We start from the raw sequence: 25,523 nt of genomic DNA, 5'->3' as shown, positions 1-25,523 counted from the left end.
GGAACTCACACTCTAGTGGAGGAGACAGGTACACACACACACACACACACACAAAATGATACAGTGTAATCAGAGTTACTGGCAGGGGGAGAGGAATATGGGAGCATAGAAGAGGAAAACTGAGTATGAGCATATAGTGCTTTTGCTGCCCAACATATCTGCTTTTGGTATCAGGTCTCATCCCACCTAGATTCTGTTTCTTTGGTCATTGTGGTTGGTTCAGACATGTACTCAATTCTGGAACTTTCGCTGGGACTTTTAAGAAAATGGATCTGTGTTTCCACTGGGGTTGCTAAATGGTAAGATGCAAATCTATAGTTCTTGATGGCTATCTTGGCCATCATGTGGGAAAATTTGCTTGAGAGTTTAGTTAACATAGGAGAAATCAGAGCCAAGAGATAGAAGGAGATTGCTGAGACACCATTTGAGCACCTGGATCTAGCTATGCCTAAAATTACGCCTGAATTTTTCTTAGTATCAATAACCCCCTTCTTTTGGCTTAAGCATATTTGCATTGTATTTCTGTGACTTACAAGCCAAAGAGTCCTGATTCATAGAGACATCTATCTAGACTCAGTGTGTGTGTGTGTGTGTGTGTGTGTGTGTGCATGTTGATTAGTTAGAAATGGCTTCCTGGAAGAAGTGAGGCCCGAGCTAAGTCTTAAATTGTTAGTAGGAATTACCTAAGCAAAGGAAAAGCTACTCTGGGCAGAAAGACAGCATGGGTAAAAACATAGAGGTATGACACATCATGACATAGCAGGTGCTGTAAGCAGTTTGGTGTGGCCAGAGGGTAAAGTGTGAGTCAGAGGAGGGAATGACAAAGCTGGAAACCCAGGCAGGGGTCAGTTTGTGAAGCACCTGGAATACGTGTTAAGAAGATGACAATTAACATTCCTTATAGTCCTTGTCTATAATCCAGCCAAATTGTTACATTTTTGTATTAGTTCTCCAGTAGCATGTAACAGTAAACAGCATCAAAGTAGAAAGTTTTCTAGGCCTGGAGCTGGGTTAGTCCCAGGGTCCTTTTTTGGGTTCTAAGTCACTAGAGGAGCCTCTCTGAGGTGTCCCATTTGCTGGCCACTCTACGTGGGGCAAGCCTCATATTCCACTCCATGATTAAAAGATCTATCAACACAATAGCCAGAAAGTTATTCTTATATAACCAAAAATACCTTTGGTATTCCAGGCCCACGTCATGTATTTAGTGATGATTGAACATCGACTATGTCCAGGTCCTGTACTGAGGAACATATTGAGGATCCAGACATGGTTCCTGCCCTCACAGAATATCCAGCACAGGGAAAGAAACAAGTACAATAAAATATAAGCAGCACCATAATTGAGAGATACAAAGGAGGTAGTAAGAACATCAAGGAAGAACAGTCTAAGGCTGATTAAGGGTGCAAAGGAAGGTTTCTTTCTATAAGTGTGAATTCTATACTGACTTGAAGAAGGAGTAGAGGTTTACCAGATGGACAAGGATGAAGTGGAGGGTATTCCAGAAAGAAATAATAGCTTATAAAAAGGCTGAGAGTTACAAGAGAAAAGGTTGTACTTGAAACCATGCATAATTTGGTACTTTCAGAGAGCCATGTGTCGGGGGGGAAGGGAACAGAGTTGAGGGGGCATGGGGGTAGAGTGCTGGGTATTATGTAGGCAGGATCCATGTATTAAGAGTCTTAATCAAGGAACTCAGAATTTATTCAGTAAGCAATGAGGAACCATTGAAGAAAATTGGACAGGGGAGTGACACAGCTTGTGCTTCAGAAAGAGCACCCTGGCTGCAAAGTACAGTTGTCCCTCAGTATACATAGGGGATTGGTTCCAAGACACCCTCCCATACCAAAATCCGTGCATACTCAGGTCCTACTGTCAGCCCTGTGGAACCCATAGATAAGAAAAATTGGGCCTCTGTATATGTGGATTTTGCATCCAGTGAATACTGTATTTTCAATCCACCTTCGGTTGAGAACAATCCATGTATGAGTAGACCCACGTAGTTCAAACACATGTTGTTTAAAGGTCAACTGTACTGCAACGTGGAGAATGGATTAGATGCATCTGGGCAGAACTGCAGGCATCAGAGAACCTTGTTAGGAAGGTATTGCAATGGTCTAGGTGTGAGATGGCGATGGAGAGGCAGTGGGCATGGAGAGAAGTGGACTGATGTAAGAACTAATTTAGGACCAGAAATGACAGGGCTTGATGATTGAGTGGACATAGGTGATAGGAGGAGAGAAAGGAAAGAGTTAAGTATCATTTCCAGGTTTCTGAAGTTTACTCTAAACCAATGAAAGAGAAAAAAAAAAAAAACACTGAAAATGCCCTATATATTAGAACGTCAAGGAAGTGTTTCCAAAGAGACTCTTGACAATTGTTTCAGAATTTAGGAACCTCTTTCTCTAGTAAGTTGAGTTGCCAGACTCTCAGAAAAAAGCAGGTTTCCCCAATTTGAACATAAAGTCTTATGTATGAGTTTGTTCATGTGTCCATATGGGTAGAAGGGTGTATGTGCACACATCCAGGCATATGTACACATGCCTGGGACTACTTCCCCCAAAGAAAATATTTGGAGAAAGCAATTCTTTTCAGAAGCCCCTCTGACACTCCTGGACAAAGGCAGCTGGTCATTCTTTCCTCTTTGGGCTAGGTCATTCTGGATCTGAACCAAAGCAAAATGATTTTCTCTTTAGCTAATATATCACAGATGGGGTCATTTCTACTAAGTCTAGAGTAAAAATAAATTATCAAAAAGGAAAGAATAATCTATCTATCTATATATCTATCTAATGTATATCTGGAAAATATGGGGCAAGGGAGTAAAACAAACCAAACTCTCAAGCTTCCCATCCCATTTTCTATCTGTCTGCCTCAACTGCACATCACCCATGTCTCACCTCCCATGACTTGTTGAATATGTGCATATGTTTGTGTGTGTATCCCTGACACCACAAATAGTTCTTTTGACTGCCATCTGTGTATTTCTCAAGAGCTTCACCAAAACTGTAGTGAGGGCTTTATCTTGCTCAAATGCCCGATGAATTGGTGTACTTTCTCTGTCACTATAGGAGGGCAAAATGATGAACAACTTTGGAAAGGGAAAAAGTTAAAGCTGGGGTTTGTGCGTATATGCATGTGTGACTTTTTTCTTTCCATGGTTGGATGAATTGAGGTCAGAGCTTAACATGCGCTGAAAATTTACTTTATGAATTATCAAGGAGTAATGGCTCACAGAAAACAGTATTTGAGAAATAGAATAAATTGGCTAACACACAGCTCAAAGCAAGGGGTAGCCCCTGTCTGAACTGGGTACCCAGAAGAGGCCATCTTTCAGCCCACATATTGGATCTGAGCAGTTCATCTGATTTTTACATCCTTGCTATGAGGAAGGAGTCAATTGCTGGCTGAAACTTCTTTCTCTAGAGCAATGGCAAACATGCATCACAGCCCAGCTAAACTTGTACCAAGTGAGAGACTTCCCCAAGGGCAAATGGAGAGTTTCCAATTGAGCTGACACTACTGTGAGCTTAGGACACAAACAAACCAACTCCTGCTTCAACAAGCCTTCTCTGAGAGCACCAACCACCACAGATGGCAGCCTTTTACACACACACACACACACACACACACGAATGCTGTCTAGATTTATTAACTCAAGAAGGATGAAGAGGCTTTGAATCTAGTCTCAAATCTAATACCAAGCCAAGATCCTGAGATTCCATAAGAAAACTGGCATTTTTTTCTGAATGGATAAAAGAACCAGATGACCCAGAAGAGATACTTCAACAACAGAAAGATTTTTTTATAAAGTTACCCAAGGAGAAACATAAACTCCATATTTCTCCAGAAGTATGTACTTATAAGAATTTATTTACCTCAAATAATGTCAGCTATAACATTTTATACTAATGTTATACTAACTTTAACTCCAAATAAACAGACCTTGACTATAAATCTTTCCCTAGCCCTAGGCAAAATTTCCCAGGAATCAGACACACTCTTTAGTAGGACTGTCTACTTAGAATTCTCCTTTGCTGCACCTGCCCGTCCCTTACATACCTGCACACCCGTAGATGTATAGATAAATGGGAAGGAGAAACTTGCTACTATTTTCATGTAATCTGCATATGAATAATACCTAGAACATTCAACTTTTTTCCCCTCTCCACTGCTTATGATTATTGACCCAGATTCTCTCCCCTGTGAGAAACATCCAGAAGGGTCAGGGTAATTGTTTGGCCAGCGTAGGGTAAATGGGGAAGGAGAGAAACAGAGGCCGTAGAAACCCACGTGGAATACTCCAAGAGATTCAACTGATGAGACTAGAAATGAACACCTTTTGATATTACTTCTGACAAAATCCGTTTCATTAAAACATGGTCTGGTTCCCCTTTTGCCTGTTAGGCAACTGGCCCAGGAATAGTCGGCCCACCAACACCTGAAATTCCAAGGAAGTGTAGGAAGAATGATTAGTTAAGCAATGAAACTATTTTACCTTTGGTTTCATCTGTAAAAGGGTGACTATAATTCTGACTCTTACCTTATTTTTCCCAAGGGTGTGATGAAATTAAGAAGATGACTTGACATCATTTATCAAGTATGTTAGAAGTATGGGCCACAGAATGCTAGATAACAATCACAAAACACAGGTTAGATTTCTCTAGTATTATAATCTGCCTATGAAAAATGAGAACTTCCTTAGTCTGTAAACAATCTTCAATCTTTGAGCCAGCACAGAAAAGGCTTCTGAAATAGTGACTGCTCTCCCTCTTCTGACACTGCTAGCACAGAGATGAGAAGAGGAAGGTCTGTGGCCCCAGAATGAAACAATCGGCAAAGAAATGGGCTTAAGCATTCTTTTCTGGTAGAGCCTGCTTCTAGTAAAGAAGGACAAAAAGCATTATGATAGTTATGTGAAGGTAGCCCTCAGAGCCAAATTCAAGGAACACACCTTCATTCTCTCTCCTTCTTTCACCCATGCACATGCAGATCATTTTCCTTAGGACCACATGGAGCTTTGGCCTAATACCCACACACACTTCCTGTTATAGGTATCTAGGCAATCAGAGGTACATTCACAGACAGGCTCACATAGACACTCAGGAGACAATATGGAATAGATAAGTGGACAGAAGGACACAGGCTGGTTAGAAAATAGGTTGAATAAATACATTTTGGAACAGTAGTGAATAGTAGCACACCTCTCATTCATTCCCAAGTTCAGAACCAACTGATAGACACAGGAAGGAAATAAACAGAGATTAAAACTACCAGTTTATCACAGTTAAAGTCTGTATTGGAAGATAGGGAATAGAAAGTCTGCCATAATAGGCTTCCTAATACTCCCTACACTTAGCGATACAGACTTGCCAACTCACCCATCACATGAAGAGGGGGAGACAGGCCAGGAGTGTTATTCTAACAGAAGTCCTCCCATGTGGAAACATGAGGAGAGCAAAACGGAGGACTCCAACTCCCTTCCTTCTCTGCAAAAGAGGGGACTATGATAGAGACATGATAAATAAAGTTATCACAGGATGCTTCTGCAACCTCCCTGCCTTACAATCTCAGTTCTACCACTTCATGGAGCAGTTTCCTCACTTGGAAAACAGACTTAATAATGCCTACTTTGTAGGCCTATTATAATACTTGCCAATAATATATGGAACATGCCTTGCACAGTACCTAGTGCTTAGCAAGCATTCTTTCAGTCTAGGGCAAATTTAACTTACTGAGTGAATACCTTTTCCTTGTTTTGTTTCTTTTGTTTGTTTGTTTTTTGTTTTGAGACGGAGTTTCACTCTTGTCGCCCAGACTGGATTGCAATGGCACAATCTCCACTCACTGCAAACTCCACCTCGCGGGTTCAAGTGATTCTCCTACCTCAGCCTCCCAAGTAGCTGGAATTACAGGCACCCACCACCACGCCTGGCTAATTTTTGTATTGTTAGTAGAGACGGGGTTTCACCATGTTGGCCAGGCTGGTCTCGAACTCCTGACCCCAGGTGATCCACCCGCCTCTGCCTCCCAAAGTGCTGGGATTACAGGCGTGAGCTACCGCACCTGGCAGTGAATATTTTTTTCTATTGAAACATTCTTTCAGTCTGGGCAATATAAAAGACCCCATATCTACAAAAAGTACAAAATTTATCTGTGCATTGTAGTGCATGTGTGTAGTCTCAGCTACTCAGGAGGCTGAAGGGAGGATCACTTGAGCCCAGGAATTAGAGGCTGCAGTGAGCCGTGATCACACAACTGCACTCCAGTCTGGGTGACAGAGTGAGATCCTGTCTCAAAAGAAAAGAAAAAAGAAAAGAAAATAAAAGAAAGGAAAAGAAAAGAGAAAGGAAGGAAGGAATAGAGAGAGAAAGAAAGAAGGAAGGAAGGAAGGAAGAAATAAAAAAGAAAGGAAGGAAGGAAGAAAGAAAAAGGAAAGAAAGATTGGTTCAGTAAATATGTAAGCTCTTTAAAAGAACCTTTTAAAATAATTTCATTTTTTATCAATACATAATAGATGTATGTTATTTTCGGGGTACATGTGATAATTTAATACATTCATATAATTTGTAGAAATCAAATCTGTGTAATTGGGATATCCATCACCTTAATTTGCCTCTCTTTAATCAAGAAACATTTGAAGTATTCTCTTCTAGCTATTTTGAAATATATAATAGACTATTTTAAACTATAGTCACTCTACTGATCCATCAAACACTGGGTCTTATTTCTTTTATCACGTTATATATTCTTACTCATTAATAAACCTCTCTTCATTTCCCCCTTCCCTCTACCCTTCCCAGCCTCTGGTGATCACAAATCTACTCTCTATCTTCATGAGATACACTTTTTTTTCTTCTTTTTTTTTTTTTTTTGAGACAGAGTCTCGCTCTGTCGCCAGGCTGGAGTGCAGTAGCTCGATCTAGGCTCACTGCAGTCTCCGTCCCCCAGGTTTAAGTGATTCTCCTGCCTCAGCCTCCCGAGTAGCTGGATTACAGGCATGCGCAACCACACCCAGCTAAATTTTTTTTTTTTTGTATTTTTAGTAGAGACGGGGTTTCACCATGTTGGCCAGGATGGTCTCAATCTCCTGACCTCATGATCCACCCACCTCGTCCTCCCAAAGTGCTGGGATTACAGGTGTGAGCCACCACACCCGGCCGAGATACACTTTTTTTTAGCTCCCGTAAGAGTGATAACATGTGATGTTTGTCTGTCTGTACTTGGCTTAGTTCACTTAACATAATGACCTCCAGTTCCATCCATGTGGCTGCAAATGAAAGGATTTCATTATTTTATTTTTTTTTTATTTTTGGAGAAAGGTTTTGCACTCTGTCATGGAGGCTGGAGCATAGTGGCAGGATCATGGCTCACTGCAGCCTTGACTTCCTGACCTCCCGACCTCCTGGGCTCAAACAATCCTCCCACCTCACCACCCCTAAGTACCTGGGACTACAGGTGTGCATCATCATGCCCAGCTATTTTTTTTATTTTATTTTTGGTAGAGATAGGAACTCCCTATGTTGCCCAGGCTGGTCTCGAACTCCTGGGCTTAAGCAATCTTTCCACCTTGGCCTCCTAAAGTGCTGGGATTACAGACATGAGACACCACATCCAACCTCATTCTTTTATTATGACTGACTAATACTCCATTGTGTATATATACCACATTTCCTTTATCCATTCATGCACTGATGGACACTTAGGTTGATTTCATATTTTGCCTATTGTCAATAGTGCTGAAATAAACATGGTAGTGCAGATATCTCTTTGATATATCGGTTTCCTTTCTATCAGATAAATAACCGTAGTGGGATTGCTGGGTCATATGGTGCTTCTATTTTTAGTTTTTCGAAGAACCTCCATGCTGTTTTCCATACTGGCTGTATTAAATTGTATTCCAACCAACAGTATACGAAGGTTCTCCTTTCTCCCCATCCATTATTATCTCTTTTTGATAAAAGTGATTTTAGCTGGGGTGGGGTGATGTGCTATCTAATTGTGATCTTGATTTGCATTTCTCTGATAATTAGTGATATTGAGCATTTTTTTCATAAACCTGTTGGCCATTTGTATGTCTTTTGAGAAAAGTCTATTCAGACCTTTAGCCTGTTTTTTAGTTGGAGTATTCGTGTGTGTGTGTGTGTGTGTGTGTGTGTGTGTAACTATTGAGTTGTTTGAGTTCCTTATATATTCTGGTTATTAATCCCTTGTCATATGGGTAGTTTACAAATATTTTCTTTTATTCTGTGGGTTGTTTCTTCACTTTGTTGATTGTTAACAAATGTTCTTTTAGTCCATACCCAAAGTGATCTACAGATTCAATGCGATCCCTATCAAAACTCCAAAGGCATTTTTTCTTCATGAGTAGAAAAATCCCTAAAATTGGCCAGGCGCGGTGGCTCACGCCTATAAGCCCAGCACTTTGGGAGGCCAAGTTGAGGGGGGCGGGGGGGGGGGGCAGATCCCAAGGTCAGGAGTTCGAGACCAGCCTGGCCAATATGGTGAAAACCCATCTCTATTAAAAATACAAAAATTAGCTGACCATGGTTGCGGGTGCCTGTAGTCCCAGCTACTTGGGAGGCTGAGGCAGGAGAATCACTTGAGCCTGGGAGGTGGAGGTTGCAGTGCCTAGATCGCACCACCGCACTCCAGGCTGGGCGACAGAGCGAGACTCCATCTTAAAAAAAAAAAAAGAAAGAAAGAAAGAAAAGAAAAAAGAAAAACTCCTAAAATCCATATAGAACCACAAAGGAAGCCAAATATCCAAAACAATCTTCAGAAAGAAAAACAAAACTGGAGGCCTCACACTTACTGACTTCAAAACATATTACATTCGAGGTTATTATTGATAGGGGAAGATTACTCCTGTCATTGTATTGTTTATTTTCTGGTTGTTTTGTATATTCTTTTTTTCTTCCTCTTTTATTGTTTATTTTTGCAGTTGGGTGGTGTTCCGTAGTGATAACTCTATAGAGATAACAAGTGTTGGCAAAAATGTAAAGAAAGAAACCCTCATACACTGTACACTGTTGGCAGGAATGTAAATTACTGTAGCCATTATGGAAAACAGTATGGAGGTTCCTCAAAAAATAAAAATAGAACTACCATATGATCCAGTAATCCCATTGCTTGCTATATATTTAAAGGAATTGAAATCAGTATTTTGAAAAGATATCTGCACTGCCATGTTCATTGCAGCATTATCACAGTAGTCAAAATACGGAATTGATCTAAGAATCTGTTGATGGAAGAATAGATTTAAAATGTTTTGTATACACACACGCATACATACGCATACACAGTTATGTGACACGTGATAATATTTTGATCAACAGCTGACTGAATATACAATGGTAGTCTCATAAGATTATAATGGAGCTGAAAAAGTCCTATGAGCTAGTGACATCTTGATGATTCTAATCCTGTGTAGGTCTAGGCTAAATTGTGTGCTTGTGTGTTAGTTTTTAACCAGAAGGTTTAAAATGTAAAAAAATAAAAATAGAAAAATGTTTATAGAATAAGGATATAAAGAAAATATTTTTGTATAGCTATACAATGTGTTTGTGTTTTAAGCTAGGTGTTATTACAAAATAAAAAAAAATCTAAAAGTTTAAAAGTAAAAAGGTTACAATACGTTAAGGTTAATTTATTATTGAAGAAAGAAAAAATGTTAAATAAATTTAGTGTAGCTCAAGTGTACATTATTTATAGAATCTACAGTAGTGTACTGTAGGAATGTCCTAGGCCTTCACATTCACTCACCACTCACTCACTGACTCACCCAGAGCAACTTTCAGTTCTCCAAGCTCCCTTCATAAATGCCCTTTACAGATGTACCATTTTTATCTTTTATACTATATTTTTACTGTACATTTTCTAGGTTTAGATATGTTTAGATACACAAATACTTGCCATTGTGTTACAATTGCCTACAGTATTCAGTATAGCAACATGTTGTACAGGTTTACAGCCTAGAAGCAATAGGCTATACTATATAGCCTAGGTGTGTAGTAGACTATACCATATAGGTTTGTGTAAGTACACTCCGTGATGTTCACACAATAATGAAATTGCCTAACAATGCATTTCTCAGCACATATCCCAGTCATTAAGTGATGCATAACTCTATATATATGTGTGTGTACCCCTTCATTTAAAGAAGAAGGAAATCCTGACATTTTTGACAAAATGAATGAACTGGGAGGACATTATGCTAAATGAGATAAGCCAAAAACAGAAAGACAAATACTGTATTACTGCATGATCTCACTTATATGGCTGGGGGGTGGGAAATGGAAAGATGTTGGTCAAATGGTACAAATCTTCACTTATAAAATCAATAAATTCTGGGGATCTAATGTGCAGCATGGTGACTATAGTTAATAATGCTGTGTTTTATACTTGAAATCTGCTAAGACAGTAGATCTTATGTCTTCTCACCACACACATGCAAAAAATGGCAGCTGTGACGTGATAGATGTGTTAATTAGCTGATTGTGGTAATCGTTTTACAATGTATGCCAATATAAATCATTATATTGTACATCTTAAAAATATACAATTTTATTTTTCAAATATACCTCAATAAAGCTGGAAGAAATGCTCATTGACAGATGAATGAATAAAGAAAAAATGTGTATTTTTTATATGAAATTGAATCTTATTCAGCCTTTAAAAAAAGAAGGAAATCCTGTCATATGAAATAACATGCATAAACCTGGAGGACTTTCTGCTAAGTGAAATAATGCAGTCACAGAAAGACAAATGCTACATGATTTCACTTATATGAGATATCTAAAGTAGTCAAACTCATAGAAGCAGAAAGTAGAATGGTGGTCACCAACAGGCTGGGTGTGAGGCGAGAGTTCTTGTTCAATTTAGGTAGATTCAATCATGCAATATGAAGAAGTTCTAGAGATCTGGTGTACAACAATGTACATAAAATTATAAATACTGTTTTGTACAATTAAAAATTTGTTACGAGGGTAGACTTCATGATATGTGTGTTTTTTTGTTTCGTTTGTGTTTTTTTTGTTTGTTTTTTTGCTTTCACCACACACACAAAAAGAACACATCTTGTCTTTTTCTAGAGCAAGGATATTTTTGTTTTTGTTTTTGAGATAGAGTATCACTCTGTTGCCCAGGCTGGAGTGCAGTGGCACAATCTCAGCTCACTGCAACCTCCACCTCCCGGGTTCAAGTGATTCTCCTGCCTCAGCCTCCCCAAGTAGCTGGAAGTACAGGCGCGTGCCACCACGCCCGGCTAATTTTTGTGGGTTTTTTTTAGTGGAGAAGGATTTTCACCATGTTGGCCAGCTGGTCTCCAACTCCTGACCTCATCCACCCGCCTAGGCCTCCCAAAGTGCTGGGATTACAGGCGTGAGTCACCATACCCAGCCTAGAGCAAGGATTCTGAAGCTAGGGTCTATAATCTCAGCCCAAACTATATATAGCATTGTGTGAACATGTGTAGCTTTCAGGGGGAGAGAGTGCATAGGTTTCTCTAGAATCTCAAAAGGTTCCTCATTCAAAAAGGAGTTAGATTAGATCCCACAGGGGAGGGAAAAATAAAATTTTTAAAATTGATAACAAAAACAAAAAAGCTACAGGCACTGCGATGAGGAAAATTGTATTCAAATTTGAGTTTAGAAAAAAGGTTCAGCTAAGGAAGTTTTTAAAAAAAAGCTGAGAAGGACTGCTATTTCAGTCTTCCTTCTTCCAAAAATGTAAACTTCTCAATAGCTTTTGAATGAATACAAGACTCCTGAGAGGAATGTTTAATGAGGTGGAAGTACCTAGCCTGGTTTTAATTTATCTCTCCCTGGTTGGCCTTTTGCCCACCTCCTGTGTCTACTCCCTTGTGGGTCTTTTGTTATCCTTCCTGACTTTTGAATATTAGCATATTTTAAATATTAGCATAATCCAGGATTCTACTTTCTGGGTGAGATTCTAATTTCTCTGAGTGAGATTATATACTGCAAATGATGGCTTCAGTTATCATCCAAGTGTGTATTATCAATCACCACCCCTTCCTTGATATGCAGTTTCCTATTTCTACCTGCGTAGTGGACTTTCCACCTTTTCCCCACAGGCAATTTAACATACTTTAGAATGAATTTATCATCTGTCTGATAGCTCCAGCGTGTGCATGCACATTTACATACACACACACACACACACACACAGAGTAATATACCCCTCGAATGTTCTCCATTGCTTTCTTTTTACTTGGTTCAACTCTATCAAGACTTTGTTTGCACATATACTACGTTCAGGCACTTGCCAGGAAGTAGTCACAGAATTTGTAAACTGTAGAGGAACTTAAGAAATCAAGTCGCTCAACCCCTTCAACTTACAGAGAGTGGGGGTGACATGCTTAACATCCACAGTGAATTAATGGCAGAACTAGCTTAGAATCTAGGCATCTCAAGTTCTACCCTGTACCCGTTCCACTATGCAGTCATGCTACCACTACTGTATACTTCCAAAGAAGAGTGAGATGCCTGCTAGCAGCACTGATTTTTATCAATAAAGAAGCAAAATAATCTAGCCACCTTATGTTCAGAATATCTACTACTTATGCACTGTTTGTACAAGGGGCTAGGTAATTTATGTTCTGCTGTAATGATGAAAAGGATAAACTGAAGAGTGCAACAAGACATCATTGTAGAGTAAGGCTTGGAATGAAAATAGGTTAGTTAAAGACTAGCTCAGTGCTTGCTTTCATAATAAGGTTGTGAGAGGATTTTTACTTTTTCCTTACCAAAGTGTTTTCATATGTATTATTTCATCTTAGTCTCTCAACAGTCCTGGGAGGTAGGAAAGTCAGGGCTTATTAGCTAAAGTTTACAGAGGAAGAACAGGAGACTGAAAAGAGTTAGCTCAGTGATTTGCCCAAGGTCACCCATCTAGTTAGTGACAAGGCCAGGGCTCAGATGTGTGTCTACTGCTTCCAAACGTCTTTCCTCTAGTCTAGACACATAATTCTAATAGTCCTTGAGTGATGACTATATATCCTGTGAACTGAACTTTACAGATATGCTGGGACTGAAACACGCTGGATTCTACCAAGTTACAATCATAGAAATATTATCCGAAAAAGAAAAAAAATGCTGAGTTTCAAGGTGGGGCACGGCAAATGAATGTTATAACATAGGTTAACACAAGTAAGAATCAACAAGTTGAGTTGCCATTTTATCAAATTTTCTGCTTTCAAATAAGGAAAATATAAAACAATAAACATGATCAAGACGGTCTTTGTAGGCCTAAAAGATCGAGGATGGTTTCCCATGTGCATCATCTCTAAGGACTTTAAAAAGGCAGGCTATAAACACCTAAATTGCCATTTTATTAAAGAAAAGTCAGGGCAGCATCATATATGCAGACAGTCCAGGGGGGTGCTGAGAAAAAAGGATTGATGGAGGGGGGTGACTTTGAGAGACATTTCAGTGGCCTGCTGCAGCACACCGCAGGCTGCTGTGCGTTGAAGAGGCAGTGACAGGTGAGGAAGTAGAAGTAGAGAGTGGAAACCTTGACCGCAGAAAGCTGGCTGTGAAGGAAGGGGCCGCAGTGTGTTTGTTGGCCATGAAGAAGAAGCTGCACAAGAACAGGGGAAGAGACTGAACAGGCGAGACAGAGTGGGAACATCCTGTTGAGTCACAACTGAGTTGTCAACACTTTCTCCGCTAGTGCGAGGCCCTTTAAAAATTCACTGCCCGCATGTGGCTCCAGAGAAAACACCTCAAAGAGAGAAGATAACCTGTCCAAGTGAAGGCAGAGAAATCAGCACAAGATTCAGTAACAAATTCGCTTTTCAGGACTATTATTGTGGCTGTTTGGTCTATTATAAAAGCCCAGCTCAGAAACTACAAGGTCAAGCTTGAACAGATGTGCAGAGATGTTCTGGACCCAGTCTAAAAGCTGATTCTTCCCAAAGGCACAACATTATTAATTGGCCAGCTTATCAATGGATGCTCTTTCCTGTAGGTTTGTTTAGAGACAATACTACTAGTCATAAAGTTTGCTGATTGCTGGCTTGCTCATCTCGGTGGGGCAAGTGCAAGGCCGTGCCAGGAACTCCAGATGACTGGAACATACACAAGCACAGTGCTAGCCATAGACACCAACACTGAGCCAGGGTGCGGGGGAGCCCGAGCAGGGGGCATCCTCAAAGTGCTTCTTTATTTAAACTATGCTCTGGGGCAATGTTTCATAATGACCCCACACACCTAGCGCGTACACACAGAGCAGCCTACACACACAGCCTCACTATGTCCGCTGGCCTGCTGGCTTTGCTTTCCACCCCTCTAGGCAAGGTCCACAAATTAGCAGCCTTTTAACCCTCCCAGGTCTCCGTTCTCGGGACCTTCAGAAGAAAAAGGCAGTCAGAGAAACATGAACGCGCTAATCAGGAAACCAGCGTTTCAGCCCACTCAGCCACGCGGGCCGTCCACACTAACGACTTTCACCTCCCCTCGCCTGGGCTGGCTGGAGGGGCGGGGAACCCGGCAGTAAAGAGGAGGACCAAAGAGGGGCCCTGCTTGAATGAAACAATGTAACAATTGATGTGAGGCCTCGCCTCGCTCCCACTCCCCAGCGATCCTATAGGCGAGGTCCCAGTGACTGCCCCTCCCCATTGCTCCGTTTTCTTGTCCATTACGCGCTATCCCTCCGCCTCTCCTTCTTTCTTTTCTTTTCTTTTTTTCCCTTCTCCTTTTCCCCCCTCTCTCCCCCTTTCTCCAGCTCCGTGTCATTTCCTCCTTGCGCTCGCTCGCTGCCTGAGCGTCTCCAGCCGGGAGAGTAGGCGGAGCAGGGCGGTGCGGGGTGGCGTAGAGCTGGAGGGCGATGGTGGCGGAGCTGCTGGGGGCGGAGGCAACGTAGCCCCCTCGGAAAAGGAGCCCGGCGGCGCCTGAGCCCAGCCGAGGATGGAGAACCGGCCTGGGTCCTTCCAGTACGTCCCTGTGCAGCTGCAAGGGGGGGCACCCTGGGGCTTCACCCTTAAGGGGGGTCTGGAACACTGCGAGCCGCTCACAGTGTCTAAGGTAAGAACTGGCGGCTGATGTCCTAACGGCGCCTAACTTTGAATGGACAAGCGGGTGCGAAGGCTGCCGCTGGACGGGGCCCTCAGGCCAACTTTGAAACTTAGGGCTGGGAGCGAAAGACCCTCTGAGCGGCACGGAGGGGTCTTGCCACCAGTCCAGGTGCAGACATCCCCTAAGGGTGGCTGGAACACGAGCTGGGAGCACAACTGGCCCCCGGCTAGAACCTTGCGCGCAGACACACTCGCGAGGGCGCTGGGGCAGCCCTTGCTGCCCCACGTCGGGGCGGCTACTTCCCTCAGTTTGGGCTGAAGGAAGTGGAGGCCGTTGGGGATTTCTCCTTGGAGGCCTCTGCGTCCCTGCGGGACAGTGAAGGACTGAAGGGACAGTCATCGCGGCTTGGCAGCTCTCTTGGCAGCGTTGTCCCCTCTATCGACCGGCAGGCCGTCCCTCCCAGGCAGGTTGCAGGGCTAGGGGCTGGTGTGGGAACGGAGATGAGGCATTGGTGGCTTTTGCCAGCCTCACTTCCCACGGCCGGACGCGCACACATCCATTCAGCTCTTGGGGCGTTGTTGCCGCCGGTTCGGCTCGGCCTCTCCCTCCCTCCAGAGTCCTGCCCCAGCGCCGGCGAGATTTCCTGCACGTTGAGAAGTGTGGAGGAAACTTGCGCCATGGAGCGCAGCTGTGCTGGAGCTGCTGCTGTTGCTGCTGCTGCTGCTGCTGCCGCCGCCGCCGCCGCCGCCGCCGCCGCCGCCGCCGCCGCCGCCGCCGCCGCCGCCGCCGCCGCCGCCGCCGCCGCCGCCGCCAGGGTTTGTTTGTTTTAGGAGTCTGTGATCTGCTGGAAGCCAAGCTGCAGCTGAGGACAGGAGAGAGGAGCTCTCCTGAGTGCTCCAGAACCCCCAAAGCGAGCCTCCCCCGTAGGGGTGAGGGCGAGGGGTAGGGGCAGCTGGAGCTGTTACCAGGAAGAGTGACTTGTGGGACAACTCACCTTGAGGTGCCAGATTGCCAAGTGAACGGACTTTACGAACTTTATTCCACTTTTTTGTTGTTTCTCTTAAATCCTCAAATCCGAAAAGCCCTCCCGCTTCCAACCCGCTTAAATGGCAGTTGAAGTTGTAGATGTGGGTTCAGGCTGGAGATAGAAAGATGTGTCTTTTCAGCAGGGAACAAATATCACTTTTTTTTTGCGGGGGGGTGGGGTTCAACATTGGTCACATCTCAGCAGAGGGTTCAGCAAACGTCCACCGCAACACACACCCACAATAACCTGTGCGGCATTCGCCTTGCATTGGAGCCTGTGGTTGACTTCCAGTGTATGGGATCCTTCAGGCCTTGGGGCCCACACTCTTAGCAACCCTGGAGTGTTGCCATGGGTGTACCAATCAGATTGAGGAGTCTGAGGTATGCTGAGGCAACATTTTGAGGGGCTGGCAGGGACCCCTCTGATCATTAGCCTCCCCAAACTAGCCCAGATCTTCATCCAGCACCCTTTCCCCCATACTTGTCATGTACTTTAACCAGCCTGAGATGCGTTTGTCATCCACCGTCACAACCCCTCCTGAGGCAGTCTCCCTCCAGTGTTCTCTGGAGAAAGTTATATGCTTTTTTTTTTTTTTTTTTTTTTTTTTTTTTAACAAAAACACTCAACTCCTTTGGTGAGGGGAATCCTGGCCTTCAGGAATTTCTTCTAATCAAGCTCCTCCTCTCCCCACTCTTTCCACCAAGGTCACAATGGGATATGCAGCCCTCCATGATCTGGCAGTTCCTCGCTTTCTTTTTCTCCTCACACCGCCCACAGAATTTCCACAGTCTGCCTAGACAACCTGCCTTGGAGAGGTCATTTTTCGGCTCTGCCCAGAGCTGACCCATCTTGAGAAGCACCCCAGAGAGTGCTTGCTGCTGTGGTCCCGGATTATTTTGTGAGCCAGTGAGAGCATGGCAGGGGGTGTTACTAAGTATGGGGCAGCCAGCAATTTGTGGTCTGGCTGGGGGATTATTTGAGGGTAGATGAGGGTTTCCTTGGCCAAGCTGTAGGGGAAGTGCTTCGTGTGTTGAGAGGCAGGGTGCCTTTTAATGATTCCCTTTCCACTGAATGTACAGTTGACCCCTATTATATGAAGGCTCATTATGACATGCATTTAGATATGCAAGGGGTAAAATTATTTCTCCCATTCCTCCCAAATAGCCTAGTTCTTAACAGTAAAAGTCAGTTATAACTGGGTTGGCTTCAACGGTATATAAAGGGACCATAGTATTATTTTAAGCACAATGATTGCCTGTATTGTGTTTTTCTTGACAAGACACTGTTTTGGCATATTTCATTAATTCCCTCTTCATTTTTTAACCTTAATTTTATTTCCTTTTATGATTCAGAACAATACAGCTTTCTCCTTGAAAACAGCCTTCTTAGTCTGTACACACTGGTTGGGATGGGTGGAAGGGAATAGAAAGATAATTGGGTTGGCAGATTAAAAACTTGGGTTCTAATCCTTTTTCTGCCACTCTCTAGTTCTGGAATCCTAGGTATATCACTTGCCCTACCTGGGTCTAGGCATCCCCATATCTAAAATGACATTCAAGTGGGTAGTCTTTAAATGATACTATGACAATCTAGTAGCCATGTTTTTGTTTGTTTGTTTTTGAGACAGGGTCTCATTCTGTTGCTCAGGCTGGAGTACAGTGGTGCCAGCTCGGCTCACTGCATCCTGTGCCTCCCAGGCTCAAGCAACCCTCCCACCTCAGCCTCCCAAGTAGCTGGGACTACAGGCACATGCCACCATGCTTGGCTGATTTTTTGTATTTTTGTATTTTTGTATTTCACCATGTTGCCCAAACTGGTCTCGAACTCCTTCAAACAATCTGCCCGCCTCAGCCTCCCAAAGTGCTGGGATTACAGGCGTGAGCCACCACTCCTGGCCAAATAGCTAATCTTTTATGCTAGCTCTGGCTCTCTTCTCAGAAGTGTTGCTGCAGAGTGAGGAAAATGAAGCTTTGCTTCATTTGCATACAGTGTTACTATTTACAATGTGCTTCCTCATCCTTTATTTCATTACTCTCTTGCAGCTACACTGTGAGGCAGTCAGGAAAGATTGTGGAGAAACTGATGGAAAACCCGAGACTGATGTATTCAGTGGCTTACCTATGTCTATCATACTGAGAGTCAATGGCAGTCCTACTAAGAGAGTTTCTGATTCTTCTGTTAGTACTGTGGTTTGTGAAGGAGCACAGGGCAATAACTTTCAGGGATGTATCTAGTCTTATTAGCCTCCTAATGCAGTGTCCCTTTCCATGCCAGCCTGTAATTCCATACTTGGTGACGGACTGGGTTTTAGGTACACTCTGATGGAGTCTGGGCTCAGAGTAGGAAAGGACTATTTTGATGACCCCAAATCACTTGTGATGATCTCAGGTCAGGGAGAGACAGAGGTAAGGTGCAGGAAGCATGGTGGAAAATGGCAGAGAACCTCCTTTGTGGAAACAAAACCAGAAGCGGTTTGCATCAGGGATGGTGTGGCATACATGCTCAGAGATATCTTGTGGCACAAGTGGAGATATCTGGGGAGTGGGGGAATTTGAAAAAGTAGTGATTAGTGGGAGAAGAGGGTATGCAGTGTGAAAGTCTAGTTCATAGTTGTCATGGGAGACCCTTTGGACCAGGAAATGATCAAGTTGGGGAAATCATCAGTTCCTGCTGGTTCCTATGATTTCCCTGAATATGGGGAATTCAACTGCCTGATTTATGGACACTTGTATAGTAACCCCCGACAGTCAAGTGGCAAAGAAAGAGAAATTTTTTTAATACTATTGCTGGATGTGGTATCTTGCACCTGTAGTCCCAGCTACTCAGGAGGCTTAGGTAAGAGGAATCCCTAGAGCCCAGGAGTTCCAGGCTGCAGTGTACCATGATTGGGCAACATAGTGTGACCCCACCTCCAAAAAATAAAATACGATTGATTATCCTAAATAATAAGGGATAGTTTATGATGTTTCCCTATATTGTGGTGTTTCAAGTGAGATCATGGTAACAAGTAAAAGATACATGACCCATAAAGGAATAGGGCCCATGACATTGGCATTATTGATTCCTTTGGTTAACATGTCACACTACCTCATTGACTCAGAAGTACTGTCTGGATGGAATGGGGATTCTCTTCTAATCAGATGTGTTTGATGATATGTAGGCTCATGCTACATATTTTCCCTTTTCTTGGCTCATTTATGGTAGATGTTTCTATCTGGCATAGTGAAGCAAGTGGGGCTAGTTACTGCCCTGGAACAAAACAGAGTGGGGTAGGGGAGTAACCTGGAGGAGAAAGAAGCTTTACTCCCATCCACTTGATGTGCTCTGATATTGCTATATAATTTTACACTCTCCAGACCCAAGTCTCTATTTGCAGAGTGGGGCCTAGGCATAACTGCCCCATCTCTATTATCACAGATGATGAGACAATGAATTAGGCAAACTCTAATAGTGTTTGCCATCCTTAGCCTAGGACAGTGGCAGAGCATGCTCATTAAGTTGTTTTAGTCTGTATCCCATTCCTAGTCTGACCTTATTTCTAGAAGCACACAGAGAGGCAGTTGAGACTTCAAGAGGATCTGGATAAACTCAGATTGAGTTTGTCTTGTGGCTGGAAGTAAATTTGGCTGTGATTTTGAATTCTTATTGGGTGCAGAGGTGGTATTATATGAACAATGAGAGTTCCTGTGAAATCTTTTGAGCTGTGTTACAGACCAGTGCCTGGCACTCACAAAGGGACCTTCGTGGGGTGTGCGTCTTTGGAGCTTAGTCCAGCCTGGTTACCTACATGAATCCCCTCCTCATTTCTGCCTCTAGAATCACCAAAGATGTCCACTACCTCAGTTTCCCACCTGCTGCCCTATCCCAGAAAGTAGAGGGCATTTTGAGGCATGGATTAGAAATCCATCAGAGAGATACAAAGAAGGTTGGAGGGAGGTGGAGCAAGAAGGGTGGGTGGTATGGCTGGTAACCCTTGGCTGAGCTTTGAGTCGATACTACTTTTGGCCCTGCTGGGTTTTCATAATACACCTGGTACCCCATTGAGAGCCACATGTATGCTTGCTGAAGTTAAAAAAGGTCAAGCCTATTAGAGGATTTTCCCTCTCCAAAACTTCACACAAAGAAAATAATTCAACTCCATTGTCCCTTAAAAAAATTAAAATGATTTCCCCCCTTGCCTTCCCCAACCCCCTCCCCAGGAATTTCTTTAAAGAAAAAAGAGAGACTCAGACTTGAGATTGGAGGTTATGGATGATTATCTGGAGGGAACATCATGGCTTTTATAGTTAGACTTCTTTAGAACTAGGGGAAAAAAGATGCTGACCCATCTGAGAAAAGTTAATGAAGAACAGCAGGGATTATGGGAAGGGCTGCTCTCACTGCCTTCCCCTCTACCCCTCAAGCACCAAGGGGCAGACTTAACTCAGTGCTCCCAGAGTAATTCTGTTCTTGGTAGAGACCTAGAATCAAAGAATCTCAGAGTGAAGAGAACCTTTTAGAAGTCACCTAGTCTAATCTTAACCATTTCATGAGCCTCCTGTGCAGTGTCCCTGAGCTTGTTCTACAGTAGTCACAGGGGAGCTCATTCCCTTCTAAGCCTATCCATTCCGTTGCTGGAAAGTTTTGACTGTGGACAGCTTTTCCTTTGTTAAGCTGCAATCGTTTTCCTTTTAGCTATCATCCATGGGTCCTAGCTGTATCCTCTGGATAGCATCACACAGAACAAGGGTGCTTCCTCTGTCTTGGGACAGCCCTTGGGATATCTGAAGGCAAATATTATATCATCTTGTTTTACTTTTCTAGCAGAGCCCTAGCTCTTTCAGCTGTTCCTTATGGGATGTAGATTCCAGCCTCTCCTCCTGTTTCCTCCTCCCACTCATGATGCACTTCAGCTTGTCCATGTTCCTCTTAAGTTATGGATCCCACAGCTGAATACTGTAACTGAAGAGAATCTGACCACAGTTGAGTATGAACATTCTTTAAAAAAATACAGCTGAAGATCACTTTGGCTCTTTCTGGCGGCCATGTCATACCAAGGCCCTGTGTCAAAATCTTTTAATGGAAGTAGCTGTGCTGCTATTAAGCCATACCTGCCTAAGGTCTCTATGAAGGCATCTGGGACAGCCACATAATAGATTTGGGAGGGACACATTTCATCTCCTACTATTTATTTAGAATTGCCTCTGCCCCTAGCCCTGGCCAGCCTTGGTAAATGCATCGTAGGGGAGATGAGAGAGAAGATATAAGCCCTGACTTCAAGGAACATGTATGTTTAAACAAAGAGATTATTAAGTTACAGAGAAGGAATTTGTGTAATAGAAGAAGGAAATGGCATTTAATGAATAGTGTCAAAGTCAGAATTCCAGATCTTTTTTATTTCCTTTTTACCTCTTTGAACTTAATTTTTTCCCCTTCTGGAAAGAATAGTTGTCTCCAAGATTGAAGATGCTAACCATATGTGCCATACACTCTTCAATTCACAGAGCCCCTATGTAGGAATATAGAGACAGCAGTCTCTGTCCCTATCCACTGTCAGATATCTATTTCCCTGCATACCGCCACTGACACTGATTGGAAAAGCCCCTGCTGTTGCTGCCATCCTTCAGCTCTGGGTTCTTCTGTCTGTACCTGGAATACACACAAGAGTGACTCCTGCTGGAGGTCTTGCATCCACAGCCTCTTTCTCCCCATCTCCCCACATTTACCAGTTGTCATCTGAGCTGGAAAAATATCTTTCGTTACTACTAAAGCCTCGATCAGGGAGTGGATTGGAGTGGGGCTTAATCTATATTATTACTGAAGGGTAAGGGGTCTGAGGAAGAGAGTGTGGAGGTCTAGGAAACGTGTCTTCACTGACACAATGTTATTTATAATGGTTACATTCAGAACAGTTCTGGAGAAGCCTATTTAATCCATAGTGTATCATTGATTAAATTACACAACCTAACCATCATTTATAATGTCCTATCTACAGGAAACAGAATTCAAAGCTCCAAGCTGCTTATTTATAGAAGATATTCTTGGGAAACAATGCATTCATAAGTTAGGAACAAAAAGTGCTCTAGATAGCTCTGTTACACAGTTCTGGGGGAGTTTGGGATTCCGCTACCATTAGTGCCCAAGGTGTTCATACCTTTGATGCTGGGACCAGATGTGTGTGCATGGTTACATTTCCCTCTGAAACGGAATTCCAGGTTTCCCTGAGAGTTATCTTGTAATCAGCAAGTAACGTTTTTATATTGGTTATGTCGGTATCAAGATCACTTTCACTCTGCTTCTATGGAGCCAAAATTTTGTCTCCTGGTGCTCCCTGAGATATACTCCCTTCACACATAATTCAATAAAATCATTAATGAATAAGTTAAGTTACTATTTTTTATAGCTAAAGATTGGGTTCCAAGGACTGGGAAGGGGTAGAGGTTTGTCTCCTTATACCTCTTTGCCCTATCCAGTGTAAATAGGCCAAGTGGAAAAATTGTCTTACGCATTAGTGTTGCAATGGATGATCCATTCTTCCTCACATCACACTGGCATGTTTGCTTGGTCAGATAGCCATCCTGGCCACACACTGAAGTTGCAAAAGTCAAGATGACTTGATCTTTCAAAGTGAGCTCTAACCTCTCCCCTTTGACTTCACATCCACATCCTCCTCTTTCACTGTGAATCTATGACTGTACCATATCGCAACACAAGTACTGCCTAGTAGCAACAGAGACACATTTTCCATGCATCTAGGCTGTCCTTCTTTCATGTCAAGTCTTTAGTTCCCATCCCCCACCCAAGAGCACCAGTTGCTTGAGGCCTACATTTTGGACCGTCTCATTCAAGTGCCATTGCCCCTTTGTTCATTCATTGACTGCCCTGCCCTCTGTCCAAAACCCAACTTTTTTTTCTTTTTTGGTCACAGTGAGCCCTTCTAGTCTGCTGTACCAGCTTTGTCCCTCTTGGCTCAGCCATGCTTCCAGTGGTGGCGGGGAGGGGTGGTGGGTAGGGAGGAGGGAGAGAGAAGCTCACAGAGTTGAGGTTGATAGGTTTGAAAACACTCAGCAAATCATAACAGAATCAGAGGGAAATTTCCTCACACTGCATCTCTCTCTATCCTGTTTCAGTGATGGAATCTCTGTTCTTATATTCTTTTATCAACTTGCTGAATAATCATGGCATGTTACTTTGGCTCTCCACACCCTCCTGTTTCTTCTCATACCCTCTATGGGACAAGTTCTTGCTTTACTGAAGGGTTGCTAAGGACCCTTACTTGGTCTAGGCTGTGGAAGTGTGAAGGCTGACTGACAGCAGGCAGCTCTTGGAGTGCATTGCTTTTCTCCACACTCCTACTTCCTATCTTTCTAGAAGTGGCTGTTTCCTGGTATGTTCTCAGGGAGGACATGGTCTGTTAACTTTCACTCAAGTCTTTTAATGTTACATCTGTGAGGAATGCGGGAGGTGGGACTAATTTGACAGGATCAAGGGTTAAGCCCAGTTACGAACAGCCCCTTTGTGGTGTCTTCTGTCCCCCACCCTAATGCCACTCAACAGTTTCCTAGCTGTATGGTCTTCTCTCTTTCTTCCTGAGCCTCTGGCAGGGAAGTTTTCAATGGTTCTCCTATACTGCCTTTCACGGTCCATAAGAAACTGATTTTTCGTTTCGGGGAGGGGGTTGGAGGTGAGATGAGGTAGAGCTAGAAGTAAAGCTGGTTTGACTAGTTATTCTGGAAAGGAGTTAGAGTCTTATGGCTGTAGCCCCATCTTTACTTATGAGAGGATGACAAGCTAAAGCCTTGTCTTTATTGGGCTGCCTTGCTGTTTTCCATTTCTTTTTGTTTGTGTTTGATATAAGTAAAAGCCACCCTGAAAAATTCTACAGGTAGGCAGCTTTGGATGGCATCTTACTCTGACTGAGAGTGTGAGTGATGACATCTTGAAGCTTCAGGGGGTAAGTATCAGGCTTGACTCTCACATTCTTTAGAGGATTTGACAAGAGTTTGGAGCTCTGTATTAACTTAAATTGGCAATCAGGAAGGATCAAGACAACAAGCAAAAGTAGACCAGGCAAGGATTTGGATACTTCAGTTGTGTGGCTGTGCCTCATTGAGTTCAGTAACCTCTTGAACCCAAAGGTGGTCAAAGCCTAGACATGGTGGGATCGGAGAGGTAGTGGACCGCTGTATAGCAAATACTGCTATTTTCTAGGTGTTTTACATGTATTTTCATTTAACTTTTACAGTAACTCTTTGAGGCCAGATATTAATGTCTCCATTGTGCAGATGAAGAACCGAGACTCAGGAGAAGTTAAGTGAAAGACTCTAAGTGATATAGTAAGTGGGACAGCTGACATTCAAATTTACTTCTGTCCAACTTCAAATCCCATGCTCTTTCTAAAATAGCGTGTTTACACAGGTGAAAGACAGAGAAATAAAAGAGAACTGGATAAGAATGAGGGGTTGGGGGACGGACGGAGGGAGGGAAATGAGGGAAATGAAATTTGATGCAGAAACTGATAATATTATGAGTGTCTATTCCTCAGAGGTCAGGGTCAAAGGAAGGTCTTTGTTTTGTTTTAAATCTCAAATCAAGGTAAGGGGACTGGGTCGGTATTCAGAAAGCCTAAAGTTTAGTCCCAACTCTGCCACTCTTCATTTGTGTGACCCTGGGAAGTCATTTTCATCTCTCTATCTCAATTGCCCTATTTGCAAAATGAGAGTAATACAACCTGCGCTGTTGTCCAGTAGGGAGAGAGATTCATTTTATCATTTATTTCATATTATTATTAGCAGTATATGTGATTTAAGAAAGCAAGCAAGCGCATTCCACAGGTGTCCCTTATTAAACAGGAATTCTCTTAAGAAAATTTTGAGCCTAAAAATTGAAGTGTATGAAGTTACCTAATCATTGGGAATTATGTGAAATGGCAGGGCAGCTTTCGTGTAATGTTTGCTACTGCAAAAAGTTGGAAGACCAGCCATGATTTCTGCTAATGTCTGAACAGCCAGCACTTTGAAGGCTAACATCTTAAGAGCTCTCAGGCCTCCAATCAATCAATCAATCAATCAATCAATCAACTGATCAACTAACCAACCAACCAGTCAACACAGATTTGTTGAGCACTTTGTAAAGTGCCTAACCCTAAACTAGAGAATACAAGAGTTAGCCACCATAGAAGACCTGGTTCCTGGATTCTCAAAAGAGATGACAGTTTTGTTGAAGAGCTGCATTACTATAAGCCCAGGAAACAAAAAGCTTTAAGTACTGAAACTGTGGGGTAGGATCTAAGAGCAACATTTATTCAGTGGGAAGAGATTTCATTGTGGGCTGATGTAGCTGGGTGTTTTGTGAAAAAAGGAAGAATTGGAGCTAGGCCTTGAGGGATAATACAGGATTTAGGTAGGTAGGCCTGGGAGGAAGAAGGACGTTGATTCCAGTTAGTACAAGCACTGCATGTCCTAAAGACACCGACAGAAGAC

The 25,523-nt window shown here is 42.9% G+C and overlaps 1 protein-coding gene across 1 annotated transcript in view; it reads left to right on the top strand.

The window, feature by feature from the left end:
• Window positions 1-14,720: 14,720 nt before the first annotated feature.
• Window positions 14,721-25,523, top strand: part of SHROOM4 (shroom family member 4) — a 227,935-nt gene continuing 217,132 nt past the window's right edge. The window contains exon 1 of the mRNA XM_019019817.3: window positions 14,721-15,044. Coding sequence (XP_018875362.1) covers window positions 14,928-15,044 — 117 coding nt within the window. The 5' untranslated portion in view covers window positions 14,721-14,927. The remainder of the gene's footprint in view (window positions 15,045-25,523) is intronic.

This window comes from Gorilla gorilla, chromosome X, assembly GCF_029281585.2.
Source record: "Gorilla gorilla gorilla isolate KB3781 chromosome X, NHGRI_mGorGor1-v2.1_pri, whole genome shotgun sequence".
NCBI classification, from domain to species: Eukaryota; Metazoa; Chordata; class Mammalia; order Primates; family Hominidae; genus Gorilla; species Gorilla gorilla.
Note: the sequence above shows the minus strand (reverse complement) of the source record. Positions and strands in the feature narration are given on the sequence as shown.